This window comes from Anomaloglossus baeobatrachus, chromosome 4 (assembly GCF_048569485.1).
Source record: "Anomaloglossus baeobatrachus isolate aAnoBae1 chromosome 4, aAnoBae1.hap1, whole genome shotgun sequence".
NCBI classification, from domain to species: Eukaryota; Metazoa; Chordata; class Amphibia; order Anura; family Aromobatidae; genus Anomaloglossus; species Anomaloglossus baeobatrachus.
The window spans coordinates 536295798-536318991 of record NC_134356.1 but is presented as its reverse complement, the minus strand read 5'-3'; the positions used below and the strand labels follow the sequence as shown (position 1 = coordinate 536318991).

At 48.7% G+C, this 23194-nt stretch overlaps 2 protein-coding genes across 2 annotated transcripts in view; one reads left to right on the top strand and one right to left on the bottom strand.

Annotated features, from left to right (window-relative positions):
- MRPL46 (mitochondrial ribosomal protein L46) overlaps positions 1–8324 on the bottom strand; it is a 30755-nt gene extending 22431 nt beyond the window's left edge. The window contains exons 1-2 of the mRNA XM_075342824.1: positions 8090–8324; positions 1160–1355 (exon numbers count right to left, since the gene is read on the bottom strand). Of these exons, the coding sequence (XP_075198939.1) occupies positions 1160–1355; positions 8090–8308 (415 nt within the window). The 5' untranslated portion in view covers positions 8309–8324. The remainder of the gene's footprint in view (positions 1–1159; positions 1356–8089) is intronic.
- A 448-nt stretch (positions 8325–8772) lies between these two features.
- The window catches only part of MRPS11 (mitochondrial ribosomal protein S11), an 85908-nt gene continuing 71486 nt past the window's right edge, over positions 8773–23194 (top strand). The window contains exons 1-2 of the mRNA XM_075342823.1: positions 8773–8890; positions 14784–14885. Of these exons, the coding sequence (XP_075198938.1) occupies positions 8832–8890; positions 14784–14885 (161 nt within the window). The 5' untranslated portion in view covers positions 8773–8831. The remainder of the gene's footprint in view (positions 8891–14783; positions 14886–23194) is intronic.

Genomic DNA, 23194 nt, shown 5'->3' with positions numbered 1-23194 from the left:
ACACAGTTTTCTCCGGTACGTGTCACGCTACCAGAGAAAAACAGACATCTACGTGTGGAGCACACAGAAACACACGTATGATCCGCAATCCACAAGAACACATGGTCCATGGGAAAACACGCAGCTGTGTGCAAACCCATTGATTTTAATGGGTCCCTGTGTGCCTGTGTCTCTGGTATGTGTGAAAACAGACGTCACATGCACCGGAGACACTGATGTGTGAAGGGAGCCTTAGAGAGCGCACCGTGGCTAGAGCGCACCGTGGCTAGAGCGCACCGTGGCTAGAGCGCACCGTGGCTAGAGCGCACCATAAAGAAATAAAGTGGATGCACAGATTTGAGGACAGCGAATTACAGCAAAATCCATGTATTACATGCCATTTGGATGTGGATTTGCTGCAGCTTTTACTGTAAGACAACAGATGAGATGTGCAGCCAATTACCCCAAAATCAACACTGAAGACATTCATACTGTGCAAAAGATTCACCTCTGCCAAAAAAAGGTTATTCCCATCCTGGCAAGTAATCCCCTACCTACAGGAGAATTTGATGAGACTGATTCTGTCCCTGGGCTCTGAGGTGCAGGCTTCCCACAGCGCCGTCCCCTGCCTATTGGGCTACCAGAAATAGCTCAGTACAGAGCTCGTCCCTCTCTGGTGGTGGATCAGACAAGGATTGGAGAGGTATCACAAGGGCAGTCATTCTTTCTTTTTTTCCTTTTCAAATGCGGCACTTCAGAGCCCCGTTCTTGAGACCGGTGGGATTTCCAGTGATCAGTGAGTTATTAACTAGTCTGTAAATACACAATTTATTCATTATGCTTGCTTATGCAAAGCTCGGATATTCTGCAATCACTGCCCCCGATGGGGCTCACTATATAAGCTGTCAGCTTTCTAAGCTGGGAACAACCCTCTTAAAAGGGTTCTGGTAAGAAGTAGTCGGTGCTCTTTCTTGTCCAGTATGTGTGTACAGGGCCCTAGCTACTTTGTGAGTGCATCATGCTATGGACAATGTGGTCACATTGTCCTTTATGTGACTGCACTGACCACGGTGCCGTTTGAATGAACGACCTAGTAAATGTGACAAGAGGCCCGAAACTCTGTAGAATTTCCTATTATTTCAGCCCGCTCTGTTTGGAGGAAGGTGAGGAGGGGTGATACCTGTTACTCTTGGAGCAAGCTTCATTTGCTTCCATTTTTGTTCCCATGTATCCTCCAGGTCTTGTGCGATGACGATGTCCTGGTCCTCTTCATCGTCATCAGAATCGTACATATCAGACTGCTTCCTCCGCAGCCGCTCTGCATCCTTTATAAGCTGGAGCTCGTGATCTGAATAAAAGCTTTTCTCCAGGTCAATCTGGAATATATAAAGAACATGCTGATTAGCAGACGAGCCATGGCTACCTCATTATTACTCCTAGGACCCGATTCATTAAGGTGTCTAAGCCACATCTCTGGAGCAAACACCTGCAAATGTAGCAAAATCTTTATGCAACTTGTCACACAAATGTTGCAACCTTTGCCATTTTTACTTAGGCTGCTTTCACACCTCCGGTTTCTGCAATGCGGCACAATCCGGCACTTTGCAGGAAAATCGCAACCGTTTTTTTTTTTGCTGCCGGTTGCGGTTTTTTCTGCATAGACTTTAATTAGTGCCGCATTGTGTCGCATGGCCTTGCGTTCCATCCGGTTTTTGCCGCATGCGGCAGATTTAGCCGATGCGGCGACCGGATGGAACGTTGCCTGGCACGTTTTTTCGCGCAGCAAAAAAAAAAAAACAAAAACGCATTGCGCTGCATTCGACCGATGCGCCGCATTTTTCAATGCATGCCTATGGTGGCAAAAAACGCATCTGGCCGCCGCATGCGGTCTTTGCCACTGCGCATGCTCAGTAGCAAGCCGCAAGCGGCAAAAACCGGACGGGCCGTATGGGAAAAACTTATGCAAAGGATGCGGTGTTTTCACCGCATCCGTTGCATAGCTTGCACAGCCGGATTGAGCCGCAGAGCTCAAGCCGGATGTGTGAAAGCAGCCTTAAAGGGAACCTGTCAGGTCCAATATGTACCCAGAACCACGAGCTGTTCTGAGTACATATTGGTAATCCCTGCCTAACTGTCCCTGTATACACTAGCATAGATAAAGAGATATTTAGAAAAAGTATTTCTAAAGATCTTATATAATATGCTAATGAGCACAGGGACTAGTCCCTCACCAAGTCGCCTCCATTAGCATGTTGGCACACCCACAGGGGCGTACTATCATGCTAATGAATGTGCAGCATCAGAGGATGATCTCTCACCTCTCCGCTGCCATCGCTTCTGACGCTGGATTTTGGCTCAGTGGATATGACCCTGGACTTTCGGTCATGTGCACTACTTCAGTTTGAAGCCAGGATAAATACACTCGGCTTCATAGTGTGCATGACCGAAACTCCGGGGTCATGCACGCTGAGCCGAAATCCCCCGTTGGACGCGATGGCGGCGGAGAGGTGAGAGATCATCCTGTGACGCTGCGTATTCATTAGCATGTTTTTTCTATAGCTCTCTTTATATATGCTAGTGTATACAGGGACGGTTAGGCAGGGATTAGTAATATGCACACAGAACTGCTCGTGGTTATGGGTGCATATTACACCTGACAGGTTCCCTTTAAGTGCTGGACAGCTTTGCCAAAATGGGTAGACTAGGCGGTGGGACGAGGCGTGGAGACGCACGTCAGGAAAGCTCTGCACTTTAGTAGCATGTACATATCTGATAGAGGAACACAGCACTTGTAAAATGTGCTCGTCGGATGATGGTTTTGAATCCGAATCAGGGGATATGAGGGAGAGGTTCATTATGAGGGGGTATAGCAAGAGATCCATCAAAAAGGGTTACCAGCGTGCTAAACATTCCCAGCGGGACCAGCTCCTCTCTGGGAATGTCACCACAAAACCCACGTCTAGTCCAGTGGCGAGATTTATCTCCACCTACTGCCGACAGTGGGACCAAATCAGAGGTATACTAAACAAGCATTGGGCCATTCTCCATACTGAGCCCTCCCTTCGTGGATATCTACCAGAACGTCCTTTGATGACGGCAAGGAGGGGTAGGAGTCTCAGGGACACATTGGTGCATAGTCACTATGTGGCCAAGAGAACCCCCCTCTTTGGATGTGGTCCCCAACGTGTAGGTTGTTACCCTTGTGGTGGCTGCCGTGGCTGCCAGAACATCATTCGGGCTACAACCTTCTGTTCAGCGGACGGAAAGAGGGAGTTTTCCATTCGGGCATATATCTCTTGCAGCACATCTGGCGTAATATATTACGCCACATGTGGCTGTAACATGATATATGTCGGTCTGACCTCACGTGAGCTCCGAATTCGCACGAGGGAGCATGTGCGTGATATTCTGGCGGCCAAAGAGGCCACCAACCCCGAATCCCTAAAAACGATACCCAGACATTTTAGGGAGGTTCACAATTGTGACCCCACATCCCTTAAGGTCCGTGGTATCGATAAGGTACACCTGGGAATTCGGGGTGGTGACCTCAAAAAACGGTTGGCACAAGTGGAGTGCCGTTGGATCTTTGTCTTGGGTACTCAGGCTCCGGACGGGCTTAATGAACGGCTTTCCTTCGCCCCATTTCTATAACTGCCGTTCTTATCCCCATAATAGTGATATCCTAAAAAGAGTCCGACTGGAGAGAGGAGAGAGGGGGGTCGTGCTCCTCCCAGTCGGATTCAATTAACTCGAGATTTGGTCCTCTGGGTGGCTGAGTCCACCATGAATACGCAATAGAGGTGTGAATAATTACGTAACCTCTAGCGTATTTTGTAGATATATTTTTAGATGTATCCTTCATGTTGTATATATTGCTGGTCCTATGACTCTTAACAGTGTGTTTTTTATCTTTTGTTTAACTTTAAGGGACCTGTTTTTGTCATGAACTCCGATCATTCTGGCCCCTCCCTTCCCCTTCCCCCCCCCTTTTTTCCCCCCTTCCCCTCCCCCCCCCCCTCCCCGTTCTCCTTCCCTCCAAAAAAACCCCCCCATTTCCCCTTTCCCACCTTCCTCCACTGCCCCCAAGGGTCTGCCATCAATCTCGATCTGGAAGAAATGGAGGTTTATGTGCGTCTACAGAACAACAAAAAAAACTGGGAGGCTACGGAATTGTGACAGACATGGACATGGATTTGTCTGTAATTATTTCTATGCTGAAAACCACTGTGTTTATACTTATGCCCATGTTCCTATATCTACACTCTTTTGCAGACGTCTGCCTATCTTTTCTCCTCCTCTTCCCTCTATTTTCTTCCATATTAGCACCACTTGTGGCGTTTGTATATAAATAATGCATAATACGTATGTGCCTTGTAATATATTCCTTTTATAGGTGTCATTAGGGGATATTTCATTCTTATATGCAAAAGCGCCTAATATACATTGGTGCATTAGACATCACATTTTTGATGACGGGATTGTGGAGGTTGGATTGGCGTTTCCACAAAGGGTTGGTCCATCTGACGTAGCGCTGCAGTGGTTTCCGCTTTGATTGTTATCGCGTCCATGGCAACGCTCGGTGCGGCGGGGAACCGGATGTACTAGTTGGTGACGTCACCGGAAGTTCTTGTTCCGCCGGTTTCCGGCCGCCGAGACTGTGCCGCGGCGCGTTCCGTAGCGGTCATCCACTGCGGCGCACATGGGGAATGGAGGCGTGTCAGTGACAATTAGGCTCCCTTCTTAAACTCCACTCCTCACACCTTTTAACTATCGTCCCCCGACGAAGTATTTGACGAAACACGTGTTGGGACGTCGGTCCCCACGTGCTCCTCAGGATTCCCGGACGTTCTGCTTGTCACTGGTAAGCCCTCATGCCTTATAGATAGTTGATTAAGCTATACAGCCTGGGCACCTCTGATTTGTTTATGAGGTCATAGCCTAGCTGTGTAGCGAACTTTGGCCATGGTGTCAGTCTCTTCTACATAGGCCTCTAGCTATACTTGATGTATGACCCGTTAGAAGGCCATATGTCTATGCATTGGGCCATAAACTAGCGACACATTGGGCCTTTTCTATGGACAGGAGGCTACTATACATTTATATCTGTTTAGCAGGTCCTGCCTTCAATACTTGACATCTATCCTGGGTCACGTGGGGTTCTCCCCTCTTCCTTCACTACCCATTCTGGTTATTCTGATTGTTGCTCTGTAATTTTGTAATACCCTGTGCACTATTATTAATAAAATGTTTTATACATTTGTACTACGATGTCTATGGGGTGTTTTCATACCTTGGTGAATTTAAAGACTCTTGTGTTCTGTGTTTTAAATGCATTATTGAGTTGTTGCCTATAATTTCTGGATCTTTATGTTATATATGACAATCCGGCACTTTGCAGGAAAATCGCAACCGTTTTTTTTTTTGCTGCCGGTTGCGTTTTTTTCTGCATAGACTTTAATTAGTGCCGCATTGTGTCGCATGGCCTTGCGTTCCATCCGGTTTTTGCCGCATGCGGCAGATTTAGCCGATGCGGCGGCCGGATGGAACGTTGCCTGGCACGTTTTTTCGCGCAGCAAAAAAAAAAAAAAACGCATTGCGCTGCATTCGACCGATGCGCCGCATTTTTCAATGCATGCCTATGGTGGCAAAAAACGCATCTGGCCGCCGCATGCGGTTTTTGCCACTGCGCATGCTCAGTAGCAAGCCGCAAGCGGCAAAAACCGGACGGGCCGTATGGGAAAAACTTATGCAAAGGATGCGGTGTTTTCACCGCATCCGTTGCATAGCTTGCACAGCCGGATTGAGCCGCAGAGCTCAAGCCGGATGTGTGAAAGCAGCCTTAAAGGGAACCTGTCAGGTCCAATATGTACCCAGAACCACGAGCTGTTCTGAGTACATATTGGTAATCCCTGCCTAACTGTCCCTGTATACACTAGCATAGATAAAGAGATATTTAGAAAAAGTATTTCTAAAGATCTTATATAATATGCTAATGAGCACAGGGACTAGTCCCTCACCAAGTCGCCTCCATTAGCATGTTGGCACACCCACAGGGGCGTACTATCATGCTAATGAATGTGCAGCATCAGAGGATGATCTCTCACCTCTCCGCTGCCATCGCTTCTGACGCTGGATTTTGGCTCAGTGGATATGACCCTGGACTTTCGGTCATGTGCACTACTTCAGTTTGAAGCCAGGATAAATACACTCGGCTTCATAGTGTGCATGACCGAAACTCCGGGGTCATGCACGCTGAGCCGAAATCCCCCGTTGGACGCGATGGCGGCGGAGAGGTGAGAGATCATCCTGTGACGCTGCGTATTCATTAGCATGTTTTTTCTATAGCTCTCTTTATATATGCTAGTGTATACAGGGACGGTTAGGCAGGGATTAGTAATATGCACACAGAACTGCTCGTGGTTATGGGTGTATATTACACCTGACAGGTTCCCTTTAAGTGCTGGACAGCTTTGCCAAAATGGGTAGACTAGGCGGTGGGACGAGGCGTGGAGACGCACGTCAGGAAAGCTCTGCACTTTAGTAGCATGTACATATCTGATAGAGGAACACAGCACTTGTAGAATGCACCTGACTCAGTAAGTGGCACTCGCTTCTTAGGTGCATGTGAATCAGGCCCATATTGTATCTGCTATAACATACACCTCCAGCCTGACCTTTCTTTTTACACCAGCCCTCAGCGATTTACAGGGAACGGACTAGTGATAGATTCAGCACTGACATCTCTGCACTGTTGGTAATCAGATGCCCCAATACCAGCAGTCACAATTACCATAGTAAATTGCACGTGCTCCTCAGCCATTTCCTCACACTAGTCCATCAGCCCGGCACTATCACATATGTTAGTGCTCAGTGTCACTAATACCAATGGCTGACAATTCCCTAATGAATGAAATATGAACCAGTGATGAGGCAGATGTCTCACCGTGTGGAAATCAGCAGAAAAACAATAAGGTAACATCAAGAATTACACTTCTGCTGATCTATTTAGCCACAAATGACCTCCAGGGTCAGTTTTCACCCTTCCCAATCATTCACTGAATAAGGGTGGTCTCCCCAGTGCCTTTAGGGCTCCTTTACAGAAATATTCTACTGGAGAGATTTTCCTCCCATACTGGATGGTGATATACTGGTGCAATATGCCATCAGCATCTGATGTGTGAGGACCTAATGTGGGTGAAGTGCAGCAGACCCGCTGGCTATTTCCCAGCGCTCAGTGATGGGTCTTGCTGCAGTACACCATCGCTTGGTATAGTGGGTAATTAGTGGTAAAGGTGCCGCATTCTCATACAGAACCTCTGGGCTACATCTGCAGCTGCAGGAGCCCAATCTGCTACACAGCACAGGGCCGGAGCCCACTCAGGACCTGAGCCCTCAACATCCACAGTGGGTGTGGGGTCTACAGTCATCACCCCAGGTAACATCATCAGAAAAGGTTTAAAAGCAGCTGCCCACCCCCACAGTTACCAATATATATTTTACACACACAGAAAAGACCTAAATCACCTTTCTTTAGTCAGCACACCTCCGCCAACAAATCAAACCACTGTGTCCCCAAATATTACTGTTAGAAGACGCAGCTGGGCACGGAAGGAGAATACACGGAATTAGAGGAAAGATAAAAATAAAAAAAAAAAGTATGGAGTCTGGAATTGGAGACTTTTTTTTTTTTTACACTGTTACTGTACTGTTTACAGAAAATTAAATGTTATGGCTTTGGGAAGAAGAAAAGTGAAAAATCTAAAACTGGCCATAATTATATACAGTATAAAATTTATATATATATATATATATATATATATATATATATATATATATATATATATACATACATACACACACACACACACACACACACACCCTGACTTCACCCTTCACCTCTGGCAACCACAAGGGTGCGTGCTGCTGCTATCTGCTAATAAATGAGAAAAAAAAAAAAAAAAAAAAGAAAAAAAAAATTATATATATATATATATATATATATATATATATATATATATATATATATAAAAAAATAAATATATATACACACAGATAACAGAGAGCAGCAGCGCGCACCATTCTGGAGGTGGCGGTCCCCGCACTGCTGTACCTGCTTCAGCAGCTCCTCCACCTCCTGCTGCACGGCCGTCCTGCTCTGAGACACCACTGCCGGCCTCTTTAAGCACACCGCCCCGTGCAGCCTCCACGGAGACCCCGCGCTCCCCGGGGGGGCAGAAGCCAGCCCCCTGCACCCCGTAACCCCGGCATGCACAGCCCGTGCCCTGCACCACAGCACGCCGGTCAGCAGCCTCCGTACAGGCGCAGCCATCTTCTGGTCACGTGATGTCCGCACGCTGTTGACAGGGCATACCACCGCATGAGCTTTACAGGGGGAGGATTTCTTTTCACGCTTGGTCACTAGTAAAACATTCTTTATGAAGAAATTATTTTAAGAAATAAAGATATTGTTCGAATTTCGAAATTTCGGTAATTTTTAGGGCCACTCAATAATGCGTAAAAAAGCCTCTTTTTTTAGAGTACTCCCCTATAGTTCTGAGACTAAATAGTTTAGTCCACAAGTTGGCGCTGCTCATTTTTCAGGCGGGGGCGTACAATTTTACTATTCTACCTCAGTCTGTTTAGTTGTATTAATGTGACAAATAATAAATAGTAATATATTGGAAATACTATAATCTATTAATAATAAATAACAAACACTCCATTATGTGGGTAAATAGCCTGGAGGAACATGTCTTGTCGGACGTCTCCCCCCTCGCTATGTGGTCACATGGTATGACCGATGACCTTGCTGCTTCTGCTCCTTGTTGAAGTCTGATGCTGAACCGGGAGCTATGAACGTACCGATACGGAGGGCGGTGCTGCTCCCGGGAATACTGCAGCAAGCATGGGGGTGAGTGGCGGCCTGAAGCCCTGTGTACTGAGTGCGGTATATGACGGAAAACCTCATCCGCTCACACTATGTACAGAACCACGTGACAAACTGCAACCACTGACATAACGACTTACATTTTGTAACTTGCACAGAGAATGAAAGCTGCAGTCTGATTGGTTATTGTTTGCTTTGTACACGTCACGTGACCTTTTCAGAGATTCTCCATAACTTACATAAGTGAGGGAATAAACCCCAGTGCGCGCTGCAGGTCATGTCTTGGCTCCTGCGCCATCTGATCATGTAACATACCTCCCAACTTTTAAAGAAGGAAAAGAGGGATAAAGTTTGCGGCGCGCATAGCGCGCCGCGCCAAATTTTTAGGCCACGCCCCCTAACCACACCCATTTCACAGTCACGCCCATATCCACTCCCCATCCACACCCATTCAGCACAAACACGCAGGCAGCCGGCGGGCCTCCAGCACGGACACGCAGGCAGCCGGCGGGCCTCCAGCACGGACACGCAGGCAGCCGGCGGGCCTCCAGCACGGACACGCAGGCAGCCGGCGGGCCTCCAGCACGGACACGCAGGCAGCCGGCGGGCCTCCAGCACGGACACGCAGGCAGCCGGCGGGCCTCCAGCACGGACACGCAGGCAGCCGGCGGGCCTCCAGCACGGACACGCAGGAAGCCACAGTGAGGCGGCCGGTCGCCTTCACAGACAGGCGGCCGGCCGCCTTCACAGACAGGCGGCGGGCCGCCCGCACAGAGAGGCGGCCAGCCGCCCGCAGAGAGAGGCGGCCGGCCGCCCGCAGAATGAGGCGACGGGCCGCCCGCACAGACAGGCGGCGGGGGGCGCCCGCACAGACAGGCGGCAGGGGGGCGCCCGCACAGACAGGTGGCGGGCCGACCGCACAGACAGGCGGCCGGCCGACCGCACAGACAGGCTCCGGCCGGGGGTGAGGGGGGAGGGAGGGAAATCAGCGCTGGGGAGATTAGTTTACTGTACCAGCAGCAGCACAGGCAGCGCTCCTCTCTATGCCACGTCTACTAGGATGGTAGGAGGGAAAAGCAGGGAGGCGGAGAGAGAGTGGGTGGGCGGAGCCCGGGAGCCGGCCGTCCCGCCCGTGGCAACGGGACAAACAACGTAAAGCGTGAAAGTCCCGCTGTATCCGGGACGGTTGGGAGGTATGCAGCATGTTAGAATGTGTACATAAGATCCCGCTGGTGGTGGCCGCAGCTTATAGGCCCCAAATCTGGTGACAGGTTCCCTTTAAAGTGAACCTGTCAGGTGCAATATGCACTCAGAGCCAGGAGCAGTTCTGGGTACATATTGCTAATCCCTGCCTAACCGTCCCTGTATACACTAGCATAGATAAAGAGATCAAGAACAAATATTTTTAAAGATCTTATATCTTATGCTAATGAGCGCGGGGACTAGTCACAAGGGCGTTACTTCACTTGGCTAGTCGGCTCGCATAGCATGTTAGCATGTTATTACGCCCCTGTGTGAGTACTAACACGCTATGTGAGCCGACTAGCCAAGTGAAGTAACGCCCTTGGGACTAGTCCCCGCGCTAATTAGCATAAGATATAAGCTCTTTAAAAATACTTTTTCTATAGATGCCTTTATCTATGCTGGTGTATACAGGGACAGTTAGGGAGGGATTAGCAATATACACCCAGAACTGCTCCTGGCTCTGAGTGCAGATTGCACCTGATAGGTTCCCTTTAAAGGGAAACTGTCACCAGAAATTTAGCAAAAAAAATAAAAGATTCCCCTCTGCAGCTCCTTGGCTGCATTCTGGAAAGGTTCCTGTTGCTATTGTGCCCCCTTTGAGACTTAAAATAATACTTTATGAAGTCTTACCTTTTTGTATGCAAATCTGTTTTTATGGTCACGGGGGCGGGCTGCCTGGCGTCCGTTATTCCCCCTCCTGCCGTTGTACGCTGTCCCCCATTGCTCATTTCCATACATGAGGACGCCTTCCTCATGTAACTGTCCTCCTGAAGTTTTGTGCATGCCCAGTGCCACTCTCGCGGGAGTGAGCACTGTGCAAAGTGTGAACGCTTTTGAGGTGATTGCGCAGGCGCGAGATTATGGGCGGCGCTGTGATTGTCATCAGCAGCGTCATCCAAGTACCCGCCCATAATCTCGTGCCCGCGCTTCTCACTCTGCCTCCACCGTTATGCGCAAGCACTGGCCATATGAACCACGTTACCTATTACCATGGGCGCGAGATTATGGGCGGCGCTGTGATTGTCATCAGCAGCGTCATCCAAGTACCTGCCCATAATCTCGTGCCCGCGCTTCTCACTCTGCCTCCACCGTTATGCGCAAGCACTGGCCATATGAACCACGTTACCTATTACCATGGGCGCGAGATTATGGGCGGCGCTGTGATTGTCATCAGCAAAGTCATCCAAGTACCCGCCCATAATCTCGTGCAAGCAGTAATAGGTAACATGGTTCATATGGCCAGCACTTGCGCATAACGGTGGAGTCAGAGGGAAAAGTGCGGGCACGAGATTATGGGCGGGTACTTGGTTAACGCTGCTGATGACAATCACAGCGCCGCCCATAATCTCGTGCCTGCGCAATCACCTGAAAAAGCGTTCACATGCGCAAAACTTCGGGAGGACAGTTACATGAGGAAGGTGTCCTTGTGTATGTAAATGAGTAATGGGGGACTGCGTAAAGCGGCAGGAGGGGGAATAACGGACGCCAGACAGCCCGCCCCCGTGACCATAAAAACACATTTGCATACAAAAAGGTAAGACTTCATAAAGTATTTTTGTAGGTCTCAAAGGGGGCACAATAACAACAGGAACCTTTCCAGAATGCAGCCCAGGAGCTGCAGAGGGGAAGCTTTTACTTTTATTGTGAAATTTCTGCTGACAGGTTCCCTTTAACTGGTAGAGGAGCCAGGATAAAGCAGAGCTGAACCTGTTGGGAAGCTAGGACCCAGCAGCTCTGCTCCACAGGCAGGAGACCACTGATCGGTAAGCTAATAGAAGCCTGCAGATGTCACCCTGCATAGGTTATTGCCACTGCTATCTGCAGGAGATAAGTGCTGATTGCACGGTCTTCTCCTCAGCTTCCTGACTCCCCGCGTGTCTGCAGCAGTGAGAAGCCGCACACGGGGAATCAGAGAGAACAGCTGCAGAGAAACGCAGGCTCCGGGACTGGGGGGGTTGGCTCTGGTGCAGGGGGAGGGGGGGTCGCTCTGCTGCAGGGGGGTCGCTCTGCTGCAGGGGGTGATTCATACCTCAGCAGCAGTCACAGGAGTAGGTGCGCGCTCGGCTCTGTAATGAATAGTAGAAGGGAGAAACAGCGAGGCGGGGCTACAGTGGGTGGGTGGAGCCGGGATAAACAGCCTCACGGGCGGGACCCGGGATCAAAGGCTCAGAAGAGGGACTGTCCCGCTGTATCCGGGACGGTTGGGAGTTATGATGTAATACAAATGTAACCCATGGCACTTGAAATATAAAAGTACACATAGCCCCTTTAACGCTCCCCAAAAGTAAGACCCACCGTGTACAAGACCCCCAGAGTCTGAACGTACCGGATTCTGTAAATATTTAGACCCCAGACCAAACCCCTTGTATACCTAAATAGACTGTAGACAAGACCCTGTAAATGAAAACAGAGCAGTCTCCTCCAGACCCTCGAATACACCTATACAGCCTGCAGAGAAGACCCCTCCTGTGCAGAGGCCTTATAGTATTGCTCCTGGCACCGCCACCTACAGTCAGGGTCTGCCGCGGTGTCCATGAGCGCTGCTGACTTTTCCTGCTGATCTCCCCATTTTCCTCTTTCTTGTCCATTATTCTGACTTTGTTCCACAGGGCACTACATTAGTGTCGCCGGACTGATCACTACACGCAGCATTTTTCTGTCTGGACCAGTGCACGAGTCTATAACGTCATCACTTGTGACCGCCGCCGACTCAGGTGTAAAAATAGACTGGGCACAAGTGATAGATGTGAACTTGGTCATAAACATGCAGAGAGGAGGGGCCAATCCTGGAGCTGGGGTCTGCGCACTGGGCACATCGCTGACTTATCCAAGGTGTGACCCTTTCAGACCAGTCGTTCTGTATTTTCGGTAGCTCAGTTCTCCTATTCTAGCAGGTCACAAATGGAATAACCTGCACCTACGTCACTCACCTGTAAGAGACCCTCATGACTCACAAGAAAAAAGAAAGTCCAGCTCCCCACCATGTTTATCCATCCTCAGTATGGAGTCCAGATCCAGCCTCGCCATGGCTTCCAAACGAATAACGATAATCTGAGAATCCAGCTCAAAACATGCAAGGTTTATTTATTTATATAAAGTGCATAATAACAGCAAACGTCACATCAACGCATTTCAAGTGCAAGATGCACTCTTAAGGGTGCTTTACACGCTGCGATATCACTAGCGATAGCACCCGTCCCCGTCGTTGGTGCGATATGTGGTGATCACTGCCGTACCGAACATTATCGCTACGGCAGCGTCACACGCACATACCTGCTCGGCGACGTCGCTGTGACTGACGAACAATCCCTCCTTCAAGGGGGAGGTGCGTTCGGCGTCATAGCAACGTCACTGCGGCGTCAATAAGCGGCCGGCCAATAGAAGGGACGGAGATGAGCGGGACATAACATCTCGCCCACCTCCTTCCTTCCTCATTGCCGGTGGACGCAGGTAATCTGATGTTCGTCGTTCCTGCAGTGTCACACATAGCGATGTGTGCTGCCACAGGAACGATGAACTACATCACTACTCACCTGTCAACGATTTTTGGTGTTGCAGCGACCTCTCCAATACCAACAATTTTTACATCTTTTGCGATAGTTTAAGGTCGCTTACAGGTGTCACACGCTGCGATGTCGCTAACGACTCCGGATGTGCGTCACAAACACCGTGACCCCGCCGATATATCGTTAGCGATGTCACAGCGTGTAAAGCACCCTTTAGGCCTAAAACACACGCCATGAAAATCGGAGCGAGTGGAATGCAATGTTTTATCGCATTCCACTCGGACCAATGTTAGCCTGTGTGGCAGCACCAATGAGCAATTATTTTCTCAGCTTTAATCGGACCGAGAAAACAATCGCAGCATGCTGTGAATGTAATGCGATCCTTGTGTATCTCACAACCGTTCAAGTCTATGGGGTGAGAGACTCATCGCACTGCACTCGCATTACACTGGTGTACTGTGAGTGCAGAGCGAGAATGGCAATAGCCGTCTACGGAGGAGAGAGGGAGATAAATCCGTCCCTCCCCTCCTCAGTGCCGGCCTGGATGCAGCCGGTCCTGACCTGCGAGTCTCCTCTGTAGGAGACCGCAGCTGCTTGTACCCATGATCAGGGTTCAGTGCACTTATGTTCTCCCTACGGAGGACGCATGCGAATCTGCAGCAAACAATTCACATGCTGTAGTCTGGACGCACCACAGGTCAGTGTTTCCTGCAGAAAAAATAAACACTGTGGGTACAGGATTTCTAGGAATCCCATCCACTGTGCTTGTACTGCCCAACACAGCATTTTGGACGCAGCGAAAACACATTACATCCAAAACGCTGCAAACACTGATCGTGTGCACTCACCCTAAAAGTGCGTCTTGCACTTGAAACGCGTTGATGTGACTTTTGCTGTTATTATGCACTTTATATAAACAATAAATAAACCTTGTATGTTTTGAGCTGGATTTTCAGATCATCTTGACCCTCATGACTGCCAGACGTGTAACACATGAATGTGAGACGTGATGTGACATTACAGACCGGCCTCTGCCTCTCATTAGTGGACGAACATAAAACTATGCATGTATGTGTATGGACAGTGATGATAATGGCATTCCCCGAGCTCAGCAGGGAAGATGCCACCCTGTGCCATATTATGACTCCATTTTTCTTTGTATTCAGAGCATTAGGATCTTCATGGTGCCGGCCGCTGTGTGTGAGCGCACAGAAAACACTCAGTTCCTCAGACAATCCCACCAGTGACCAAAGCACTAAAGATCTGGGGTAAGTATGATGTCTCCCCAAATTTACCCCCACCATAGACGCCTCTTGTAGACAGCGCTTAAGCTGGTTTCAGACGTCCGTGTTTAATCAGGTACCAGTCACACGCATGGTTATGGTCACACGTGTGACATCCGTGTTTGCATACGTGTGACACGTACCGGGTAAAACACGTGTCTCTGTAATGAAAAGATGTTCTATATTTACCTGTATCCAGCGATGCTGTCTCCGGCTCTGCTGCGTCCCGCTCCTGATCCCCGCTCATTATTTTCATTGATTATTGACTGCCTGAGGATCTGGAAACCGGAACTGGGGATACCGAACATAAATGGGGTAAGTTTAAGGATATACTACTAGAGTCCTGTAAAAAACGTATACCCAGTGGTAATAAAATGTCCAGGAATAAAAAGAAACCACTATGGATAAATAAGACTGTACAAAGTATAATAAAACAAAAACAAAGGGCATTTAAAATCTTAAAGGCTGAGAATACAGAAATAGCATTGCAGGAGTATAAAGATATCAATAGGAAATGTAAAAAAGAAATCAAACAAGCAAAATTAGCTACTGAAACAAAAATCGCCAATGACATTAAAATAAATCCCAAAATCTTTTATAAATACATTAATGCCAAAAGGAAAACAAAGGATAGTATCGGCCCCTTAAAATATAATAAGTTAGTTATAGAGGACAAACAAAAGACTGAGATATTAAATAGGCATTTCTCATCTGTATTCACCAAGGAACTGACTGTACCAGGGATCATTCAACAAGTGAAAAATCAAAGTCCACCACCCGATATAATTAATTTAACACAAGATGAAGTACGCCTACGTCTGAGTAAATTAAACATTGACAAATCCCCAGGGCCAGATGGCATTCATCCACGAATATTGAGGGAATTGAGCTCCGTAATCGACAGACCGCTGTATCTCATATTTTTAGACTCACTTGTAACAGGGTTGGTGCCTCAGGATTGGAGGATTGCTGATGTGGTACCAATATTTAAGAAAGGTAAGAGGGTAGATCCAGGCAACTACCGTCCAGTAAGCCTGACATCAGTAGTATGCAAAGTTTTTGAGGGCATTTTAAGGGATGACATGCAAAAATATATTGCAGAAAATAATATGATAACTGACAAACAGCATGGATTCATGAAAGATAAGTCGTGTCTAACCAACCTGTTGGGGTTCTATGAGGGGGTAAGTTCAAACCTGGATATTGGTAATGCAGCTGATATGATTTATTTGGACTTTGCAAAGGCATTTGATACTGTACCACATAATAGCCTTATACTAAAGCTCCAGAAGCAAGGACTAGGGGACACAATATGCAACTGGGTAAGGAATTGGCTAAAAGATAGGAAACAAAGAGTAGTCATAAATGGTACATTCTCTAAATGGGCTATAGTGAGCAGTGGGGTGCCGCAGGGATCTGTGCTAGGACCGATTCTTTTTACTCTCTTTATTAATGACCTTGTGGATGGGATTGATAGTACAGTGTCAGTCTTTGCCGATGACACCAAACTATGTAGGATATTAAAAACTGACCTGGATAGTACAATATTACAAAAAGATCTGGATAAGATGTCAGAATGGGCAGATACTTGGCAAATGAGATTTAATGTTGATAAATGTAAAGTAATGCACCTAGGACGGAGTAATCCTATAGCTGCGTATACATTAAATGGAAGTAAACTCGGGACTACAGAACAGGAGAAGGACTTGGGTATTCTCATTACAAATAAGCTGAGCAGCAGCACTCAATGTCAGGCAGCAGCTGCTAAAGCAAACAAGATTTTAGGGTGTATAAAAAGAGAGATTAGATCCCGTGATCCCAACGTATTGTTACCCCTCTATAAATCACTTGTAAGGCCACATCTGGAATACGGGATCCAGTTTTGGGCTCCACATTTTAAAAAGGACATTCAGAAGTTAGTCAGTTCAAAGGCGGGCAACTAGACTATTACAAGGAATGGAAGACCTCCCATATGATGACAGGTTGAAAAAGTTAGATATGTTTAGCTTAGAAAAAAGACGTCTCAGAGGAGATCTCATTTATATGTATAAATACATGTGTGGTCAATATAAAGGACTGGCACATGACTTATTTCTTCCGAAGACAATACTAAGGACCAGGGGGCACTCACTGCGAGTGGAAGAAAAGCGATTCCGAAACCTAAATAGGAAAGGGTTCTTTACAGTTAGAGCGGTCAGACTGTGGAATACACTACCACAAGAGGTAGTAATGGCAGATACTATAACAGCTTTTAAAAAAGGGCTGGATGATTTCCTCAGTACACAAAACATTGTTGGTTATAAATGACTTAGTGACTAAATGTAGAACTGGTGGAGGAAGGTTGAACTAGATGGACCTAGGTCTTTTTTCAACCTAAGTAACTATGTAACTATGTAACATCGCGGGGACAGGCTGGGTACAGCACAGCCGAGGACATCACCGGGGACATCGCCGGTGACAGGTGAGTATACAGCAGTTTGTGCAGTGACATCCAGGGACTCATCAGGGTTCCCAATGAACTCTCATGAACCCCTGGAAGTCACCATCACTCGCTGTAACGCAGTTGTCGCAGGGGTGTCATCAGGAGGTCATCAGAGTTCATTGGGAAATCCAATGACCTCATGGACGTCCCTGAACACACACTGCTGGCAGGATACTCACCTGTCACTAGCGATGCTGTCCTCGGCGGTGCTGTCTCCTGCGCTGCCACCATGATGCCCCTGCTCTCAGCTGCTCAACGCGGTGAATAATCAATGTAAGTAATGAGAGGGGGTCAGGAGCGGGACGCAGCACAGCCGGAGACAGAATCGCTGGATACAGGTAAATATAGAAAATCTTTTTATTTAAAAACCCGTGTTTTCTCCGGTACTTGTCACACTGATGTCACACGGATCACATCAGTGTGCGGTCCGTGTGACACCCATGCTGCTGGAGAAAAACTGGCACGTCTCCGTGTGAAATAGTGGGGCCGCACGGTCCGTGTGAAAACACGGCCGTGTGAGAGTACACAATAGGGTAACATGGGTACGTGTGACATCCGTGTTAAAAACGGATGTCACACGTACCTAAAACACGGACGTCTGAAACCAGCCTTACACTGTTTCTAAGCTAACCTCTCCAGTGGTAATGGCTGCATACACACGTCCTGTGGCTCCATCTCTTCTAGGATTAGAATGACTGTCATGGTGAAATGTTGTGTCATCAGACTTTATTCATGGGATTTATAGGTCATAAATTCCTGCTGCACACCCACTCTGATGCCCAATGGACACATCATTTTGAAACCAAGTAGGGCAGCAATTGGGCGATGGTGGTGGGCAGATTTTCAGGTGCTGGCAGCATGATGTGGCCTCCGTTATCACCCCCGAAACTGGGTTTACACGACCATATTGTCTCCATCCGAGAAAAACAGTCCAATAATACTAAATCAGAGAGTGATCCGTTTTTAAGTTTCTCCATCTTCTCTATTAAGGCTACTTTACACACTGCGATATCGGTCCCGATATCGCTAGTGTGGGTACCCGCCCCCATCTGTTGTGCGACACGGGCATATCGCTGCCCGTGCCGCACAACATCGCCCAGAGCCGTCACACATACATACCTGTCCGGCGACGTCGCTGTGACCGGCGAACCACCTCCTTTCTAAGGGGGCTGTCCGTACGGCGTCACAGCGACGTCACTGAAACGTCACTGAACCGCCGCCCAATAGCAGCGGAGGGGCGGAGATGAGCGGGACGTAACATCCCGCCCACCTCCTTCCTTCTGCATAGCAGCCGGGAGGCAGGTAAGGGGAGCTTCCTCGTTCCTGCGGCGTCACACGCAGCGATGTGTGCTGCCGCAGGAACGAGGAACAACTTCGTTACTGCTGCAGTAACGATTTTTAAGAATTGACCCCCATGTCGCCGATTAGCGATTTTGCACGTTTTTGCAACGATGCAAAATCGCTTATCGGTGTCACACGCAACGGCATCGCTAATGCGGCCGGATGTGCGTCACAAATTCCGTGACCCCAACGACTCCGCATTAGCGATGTCGCAGCGTGTAAAGCCCCCTTAAGTGTGGTCTGACGTTTATCATGGACTCATAGACTTGAATGGCTGAGTGCCATCCGATTCTCGGAGGAAAGTCGGGCATGCTGCAATTATTTATTTATTTTTTTCCTCAGACCTCTCAGTCCGAGGAATATTTCGGACATGCACTGCCTCATTGGATAGCATTGGTCTGAGAGCTCTCTGATTTATTTGGTGGATCGTACTCAGACTGAAAATATGTTTGTGTGTAGGAGCCATAATGCATCATCAGAAAATGGCCAATAGTTTAATGGAGTTGTATACTACTACTTGGACAACTCCTTTCATGCCGCAGCCAATCAGAGGCTGCTGATGGGCTGCAGCCCTCTCCTATCCCTAAAAAAAAATCAGGTGTTTGGATTAGATGTATTTTTCAACATTTTTAGTATTTTTTTTTTTAATATTACATAGTTACTTAGGTTGAAAAAAGACCTAGGTCCATCTAGTTCAACCTTCCTTCACCAGTTCTACATTTGGTCACAAAGTCATTTATAACCAACAATGTTGTGTGTACTGAGGAAATCATCCAGCCCTTTTTTAAAAGCTGTTATAGTATCTGCCATTACTACATCTTGTGGTCGGCATTCCACAGTCTGACTGCTCTAACTGTAAAGAACCCTTTCCTGTTTAGCTGCCGGAATCGCTTTTCTTCCACTCGCAGTGAGTGCCCCCTGGTCCTTAGTATTGTTTTTGGAAGAAATAAGTCATGTGCCAGTCCTTTATATTGACCACACCTGTATTTATACATATAAATGAGATCTCCTCTGAGACGTCTTTTTTCTAAACTAAACATATCTAACTTTTCCAACCTGTCATCATATGGGAGGCCTTCCATCCCTTGAAGTAGTCTAGTTGCTTGCCTTTGAACTGACTCTAACTTCAGAATGTCCTTTTTAAAATGTGGAGCCCAAAACTGGATCCCATATTTCAGATGTGGCCTTACAAGTGATTTATAGAGGGGTAACAATTAGTGATGAGCGAGTACCAAAAAGCTTGGGTGCTCGAGGCTCGGGCCGAGCATCCCAAGATACTCGTGTACTCGGCCCGAGCACCGAGCCCAATGTTATCCTATAGGAGACCCGAGAATTTTTATGAAATGACCCCCGGTAGCATGTAGAAACCCTAAAAATGTCACAAAAGTCTCAGAAGAGTGCTCAAATGACATGGCAACAGCATGGGGAAGACCCCTTGAAGCATTTATCACTCAAAAGTCGCAGCTGTGAACAATTTCTTTGTCGCTCTATTGGGAGACCCAGACAATTGGTGTATAGGCTATGCCTCCGGAGGCCGCACAAAGTATTACACTCAAAAGTGTTAAGCCCCTCCCCTTCTGCCTATACACCCCCCGTGCTCCCACGGGCTCCTCAGTTTTTTGCTTTGTGCGAAGGAGGTCAGACACGCACGCACAGCTCCACAGATTAGTCAGCAGCAGCTGCTGACTATGTCGGTTGGAAGAAAAGTGGGCCCATATAGGGCCCCCAGCATGCTCCCTTCTCACCCCACTCTTGTCGGGTGTTGTTAAGGTTGAGGTATCCATTGCGGGTACGGAGGCTGGAGCCCACATGCTGCTTTCCTTCCCCATCCCCCTCAGGGCTCTGGGTGAAGTGGGATCCTATAGGTCTCCAGGCACTGAGACCGTGCTTCATCCACAACTCCTATGGAGCCTGCTGGAAGGAGCCGGGTACCGTTCAGGGACATGGCCCTGCTACGTGAAGGTACTCTGTATCCCTGTGGGGACCGCGCACGGCAACACCTCAGCTTGCTGGGTGTGCTAGTGCACCGGGGGACCGGTTTAAACTGTGCCATTACACACTCAGCGTTGCTGAGTGTGTTTATATGTAGGGACTACCGCGCTAACCGCCGCTGCCATGGGAAACTGCAGCGCGGCTGGGACTTGTAGTTCGCCGGGGACTTCGGCGTTAGCCGCGCTTTTACGGCGGCCACGCTTATACTCGAGTCCCCGGCTTGGCGTGCGGCCTAGTTTCCCTTTCTCCCGCCCTCAGCCCTGACAGGCAGGGGAAGGGCGGGACGCTGCACGGAAGAGCAGCACTGAGGGCTGGAGTATGATTTCCATACTCCACTCCCCTCACTGTGCACAGTGTGAGCACCTCGGCTACGCCCACGGCTCCCTCCTCTCGTCAGGACGCCGCAGCCATTTCCTGTCAGCTCCTACGACGCTGCAGAGAGGGACAAACCCTGAGAGACCCAGACAAGGTCTCTGGTGGCCTCATAACCGCTTTAGGCGGATGGTAAGCAGCACCTGTGGTGCTAGCCTCATGGTGCTGTAGTGTACTGATACATTATTTGTTTTTAGTATATATTTTACACTGTATGAGCACAGTTCATTCTGGCTATATACCCTAGTGTGTTACTCAGGGAAAACAATAGCATGGCGCCCACAAAAGGCAGGGGTGCCAAAAACACAGGCTTATTATGCTGCCTGCGTCGCTTGTACGACCCAGCTGCCGGCAAGTTCCATTGACCCTCATTGTGTGCAATGTTCGGCCCCTGTGACACTTTTTCAGCCAGGGCCTCTGCTAAGAGGGGCCCAGGGGGAGCCACCTGTTGACACTGTCCTAGTGACGGGGACGGAGTTTGCAAAACTCTCTGAGACTATGGCTAAGATACTAGAAGCCTTGCAGTCCAGGCCGGTATCTCAGCAAAGGGACTCTGTTGAATCATTGTTCCCTGGCCCCCCTCAGTTGGACCACCAAGGGGTATCTCATACATCCCAGGCTGAGGGTTCTGACTTAGACCCCAGCCCCAGACCGACTAAGCGGGCTCGCTTAGAATTTCCCTCGACATCATATTGTTCAGGGTCTCAGCGAGGGGAATCTCTGGTTGATACTGTGGAGACAGCTGATCAGGATTCTGATCCTGAGGGCGCTCTCAATCTTAATACTCCAGACGGGGACGCCATACTGAACGTTCTTATTGCGTCCATCGATCAAATGCTGGATATTTCTCCCTCAGCTCCTCCGGCGGAGGAGTCAGCTTCTCTTACACCGAGTATGTTTCTAGACCACTCTGATTTCAGAGAGGCAGTCCAGAATCATCATGCTTGTCCAGATAAGCGTTTTTTCTAAGCGCCTTAAGGATACACGTTATCCTTTTCCCCCTGACGTGGTTAAAGGTTGGACTCAGTGTCCCAAAGTGGATCCTCCAATCTCCAGACTGGCGGCTAGATCCATACTTGCAGTGGACGAGGGGGCCTCGTTCAAGGATGCCACTGACAGGCAGATGGAGCTCTGGTTGAAATCCATCCATGAAGCTATCGGAGCTTCTTTTGCCCCAGCATTCGCAGCTGTATGGGCGCTACAAGCTATCTCAGCAGGTCAAGCAAAAATTGAAGCAGCCACATGCACGGCCGCGCCACAAGTGGCATCCATTACCACCCAGACCTCGGCAATTGCGTCTTACGCTATTATTGCTGTCCTGGACTCTGCGAGCCATACGGCGGTCGCGGCCGCCAATTCGGTGGTACTCCGCAGGGCCTTGTGGCTACGGGAATGGAAGGCAGATTCTGCTTCCAAAAAGCGCTTAACCAGTTTGCCAATTTTTGGCGACAGGCTGTTTGGCGAGCGTCTGGATGAAATCATCAAACAATCCAAGGGAAAGGATACATCCTTACCCCAGTCCAAACAGGACATACCCCAACGGAGGAGAGGGCAGTCGAGGTCTCGGTCCTTTCAGGGCGTGGGCAGGTCCCAATTCTCCTCGTCCAAAAGGTCTCAGAAAGAACAAAGGAACTCTGATGCATGGCGGTCTAAGTCACGTCCTTAATAGGCCACCGGAGGCGCCGCTAACAAAGCGGCTTCCTCATGACTTTCGACCTCCTCTAGTAGCATCCTCGGTCGGTGGCAGGCTTTCCCGCTTTTGCGACACCTGGCTGCCACAAATAAAAGACCGCTGGGTGAGAGACATTCTGTCTCACGGTTACAAGATAGAGTTCACCTCTCGTCCCCCGACTCGATTCTTCAGGTCATCCCCGCCTCACTAGCGAGCCGAGGCTCTTCTGCAGGCGCTGCGCACTCTGAAGGCAGAAGGAGTGGTGATCCCGGTTCCTCTTCAGCACCTGAGCCACGGTTTTTACTCCAACTTGTTTGTGGTCCCAAAAGAGGACGGGTCTTTCCGCCCGGTCCTGGACCTGAAACTGCTCAACAAACATGTAAAAACCAGACGGTTCAGGATGGAATCCCCCCGCTCCGTCATCACCTCAATGTC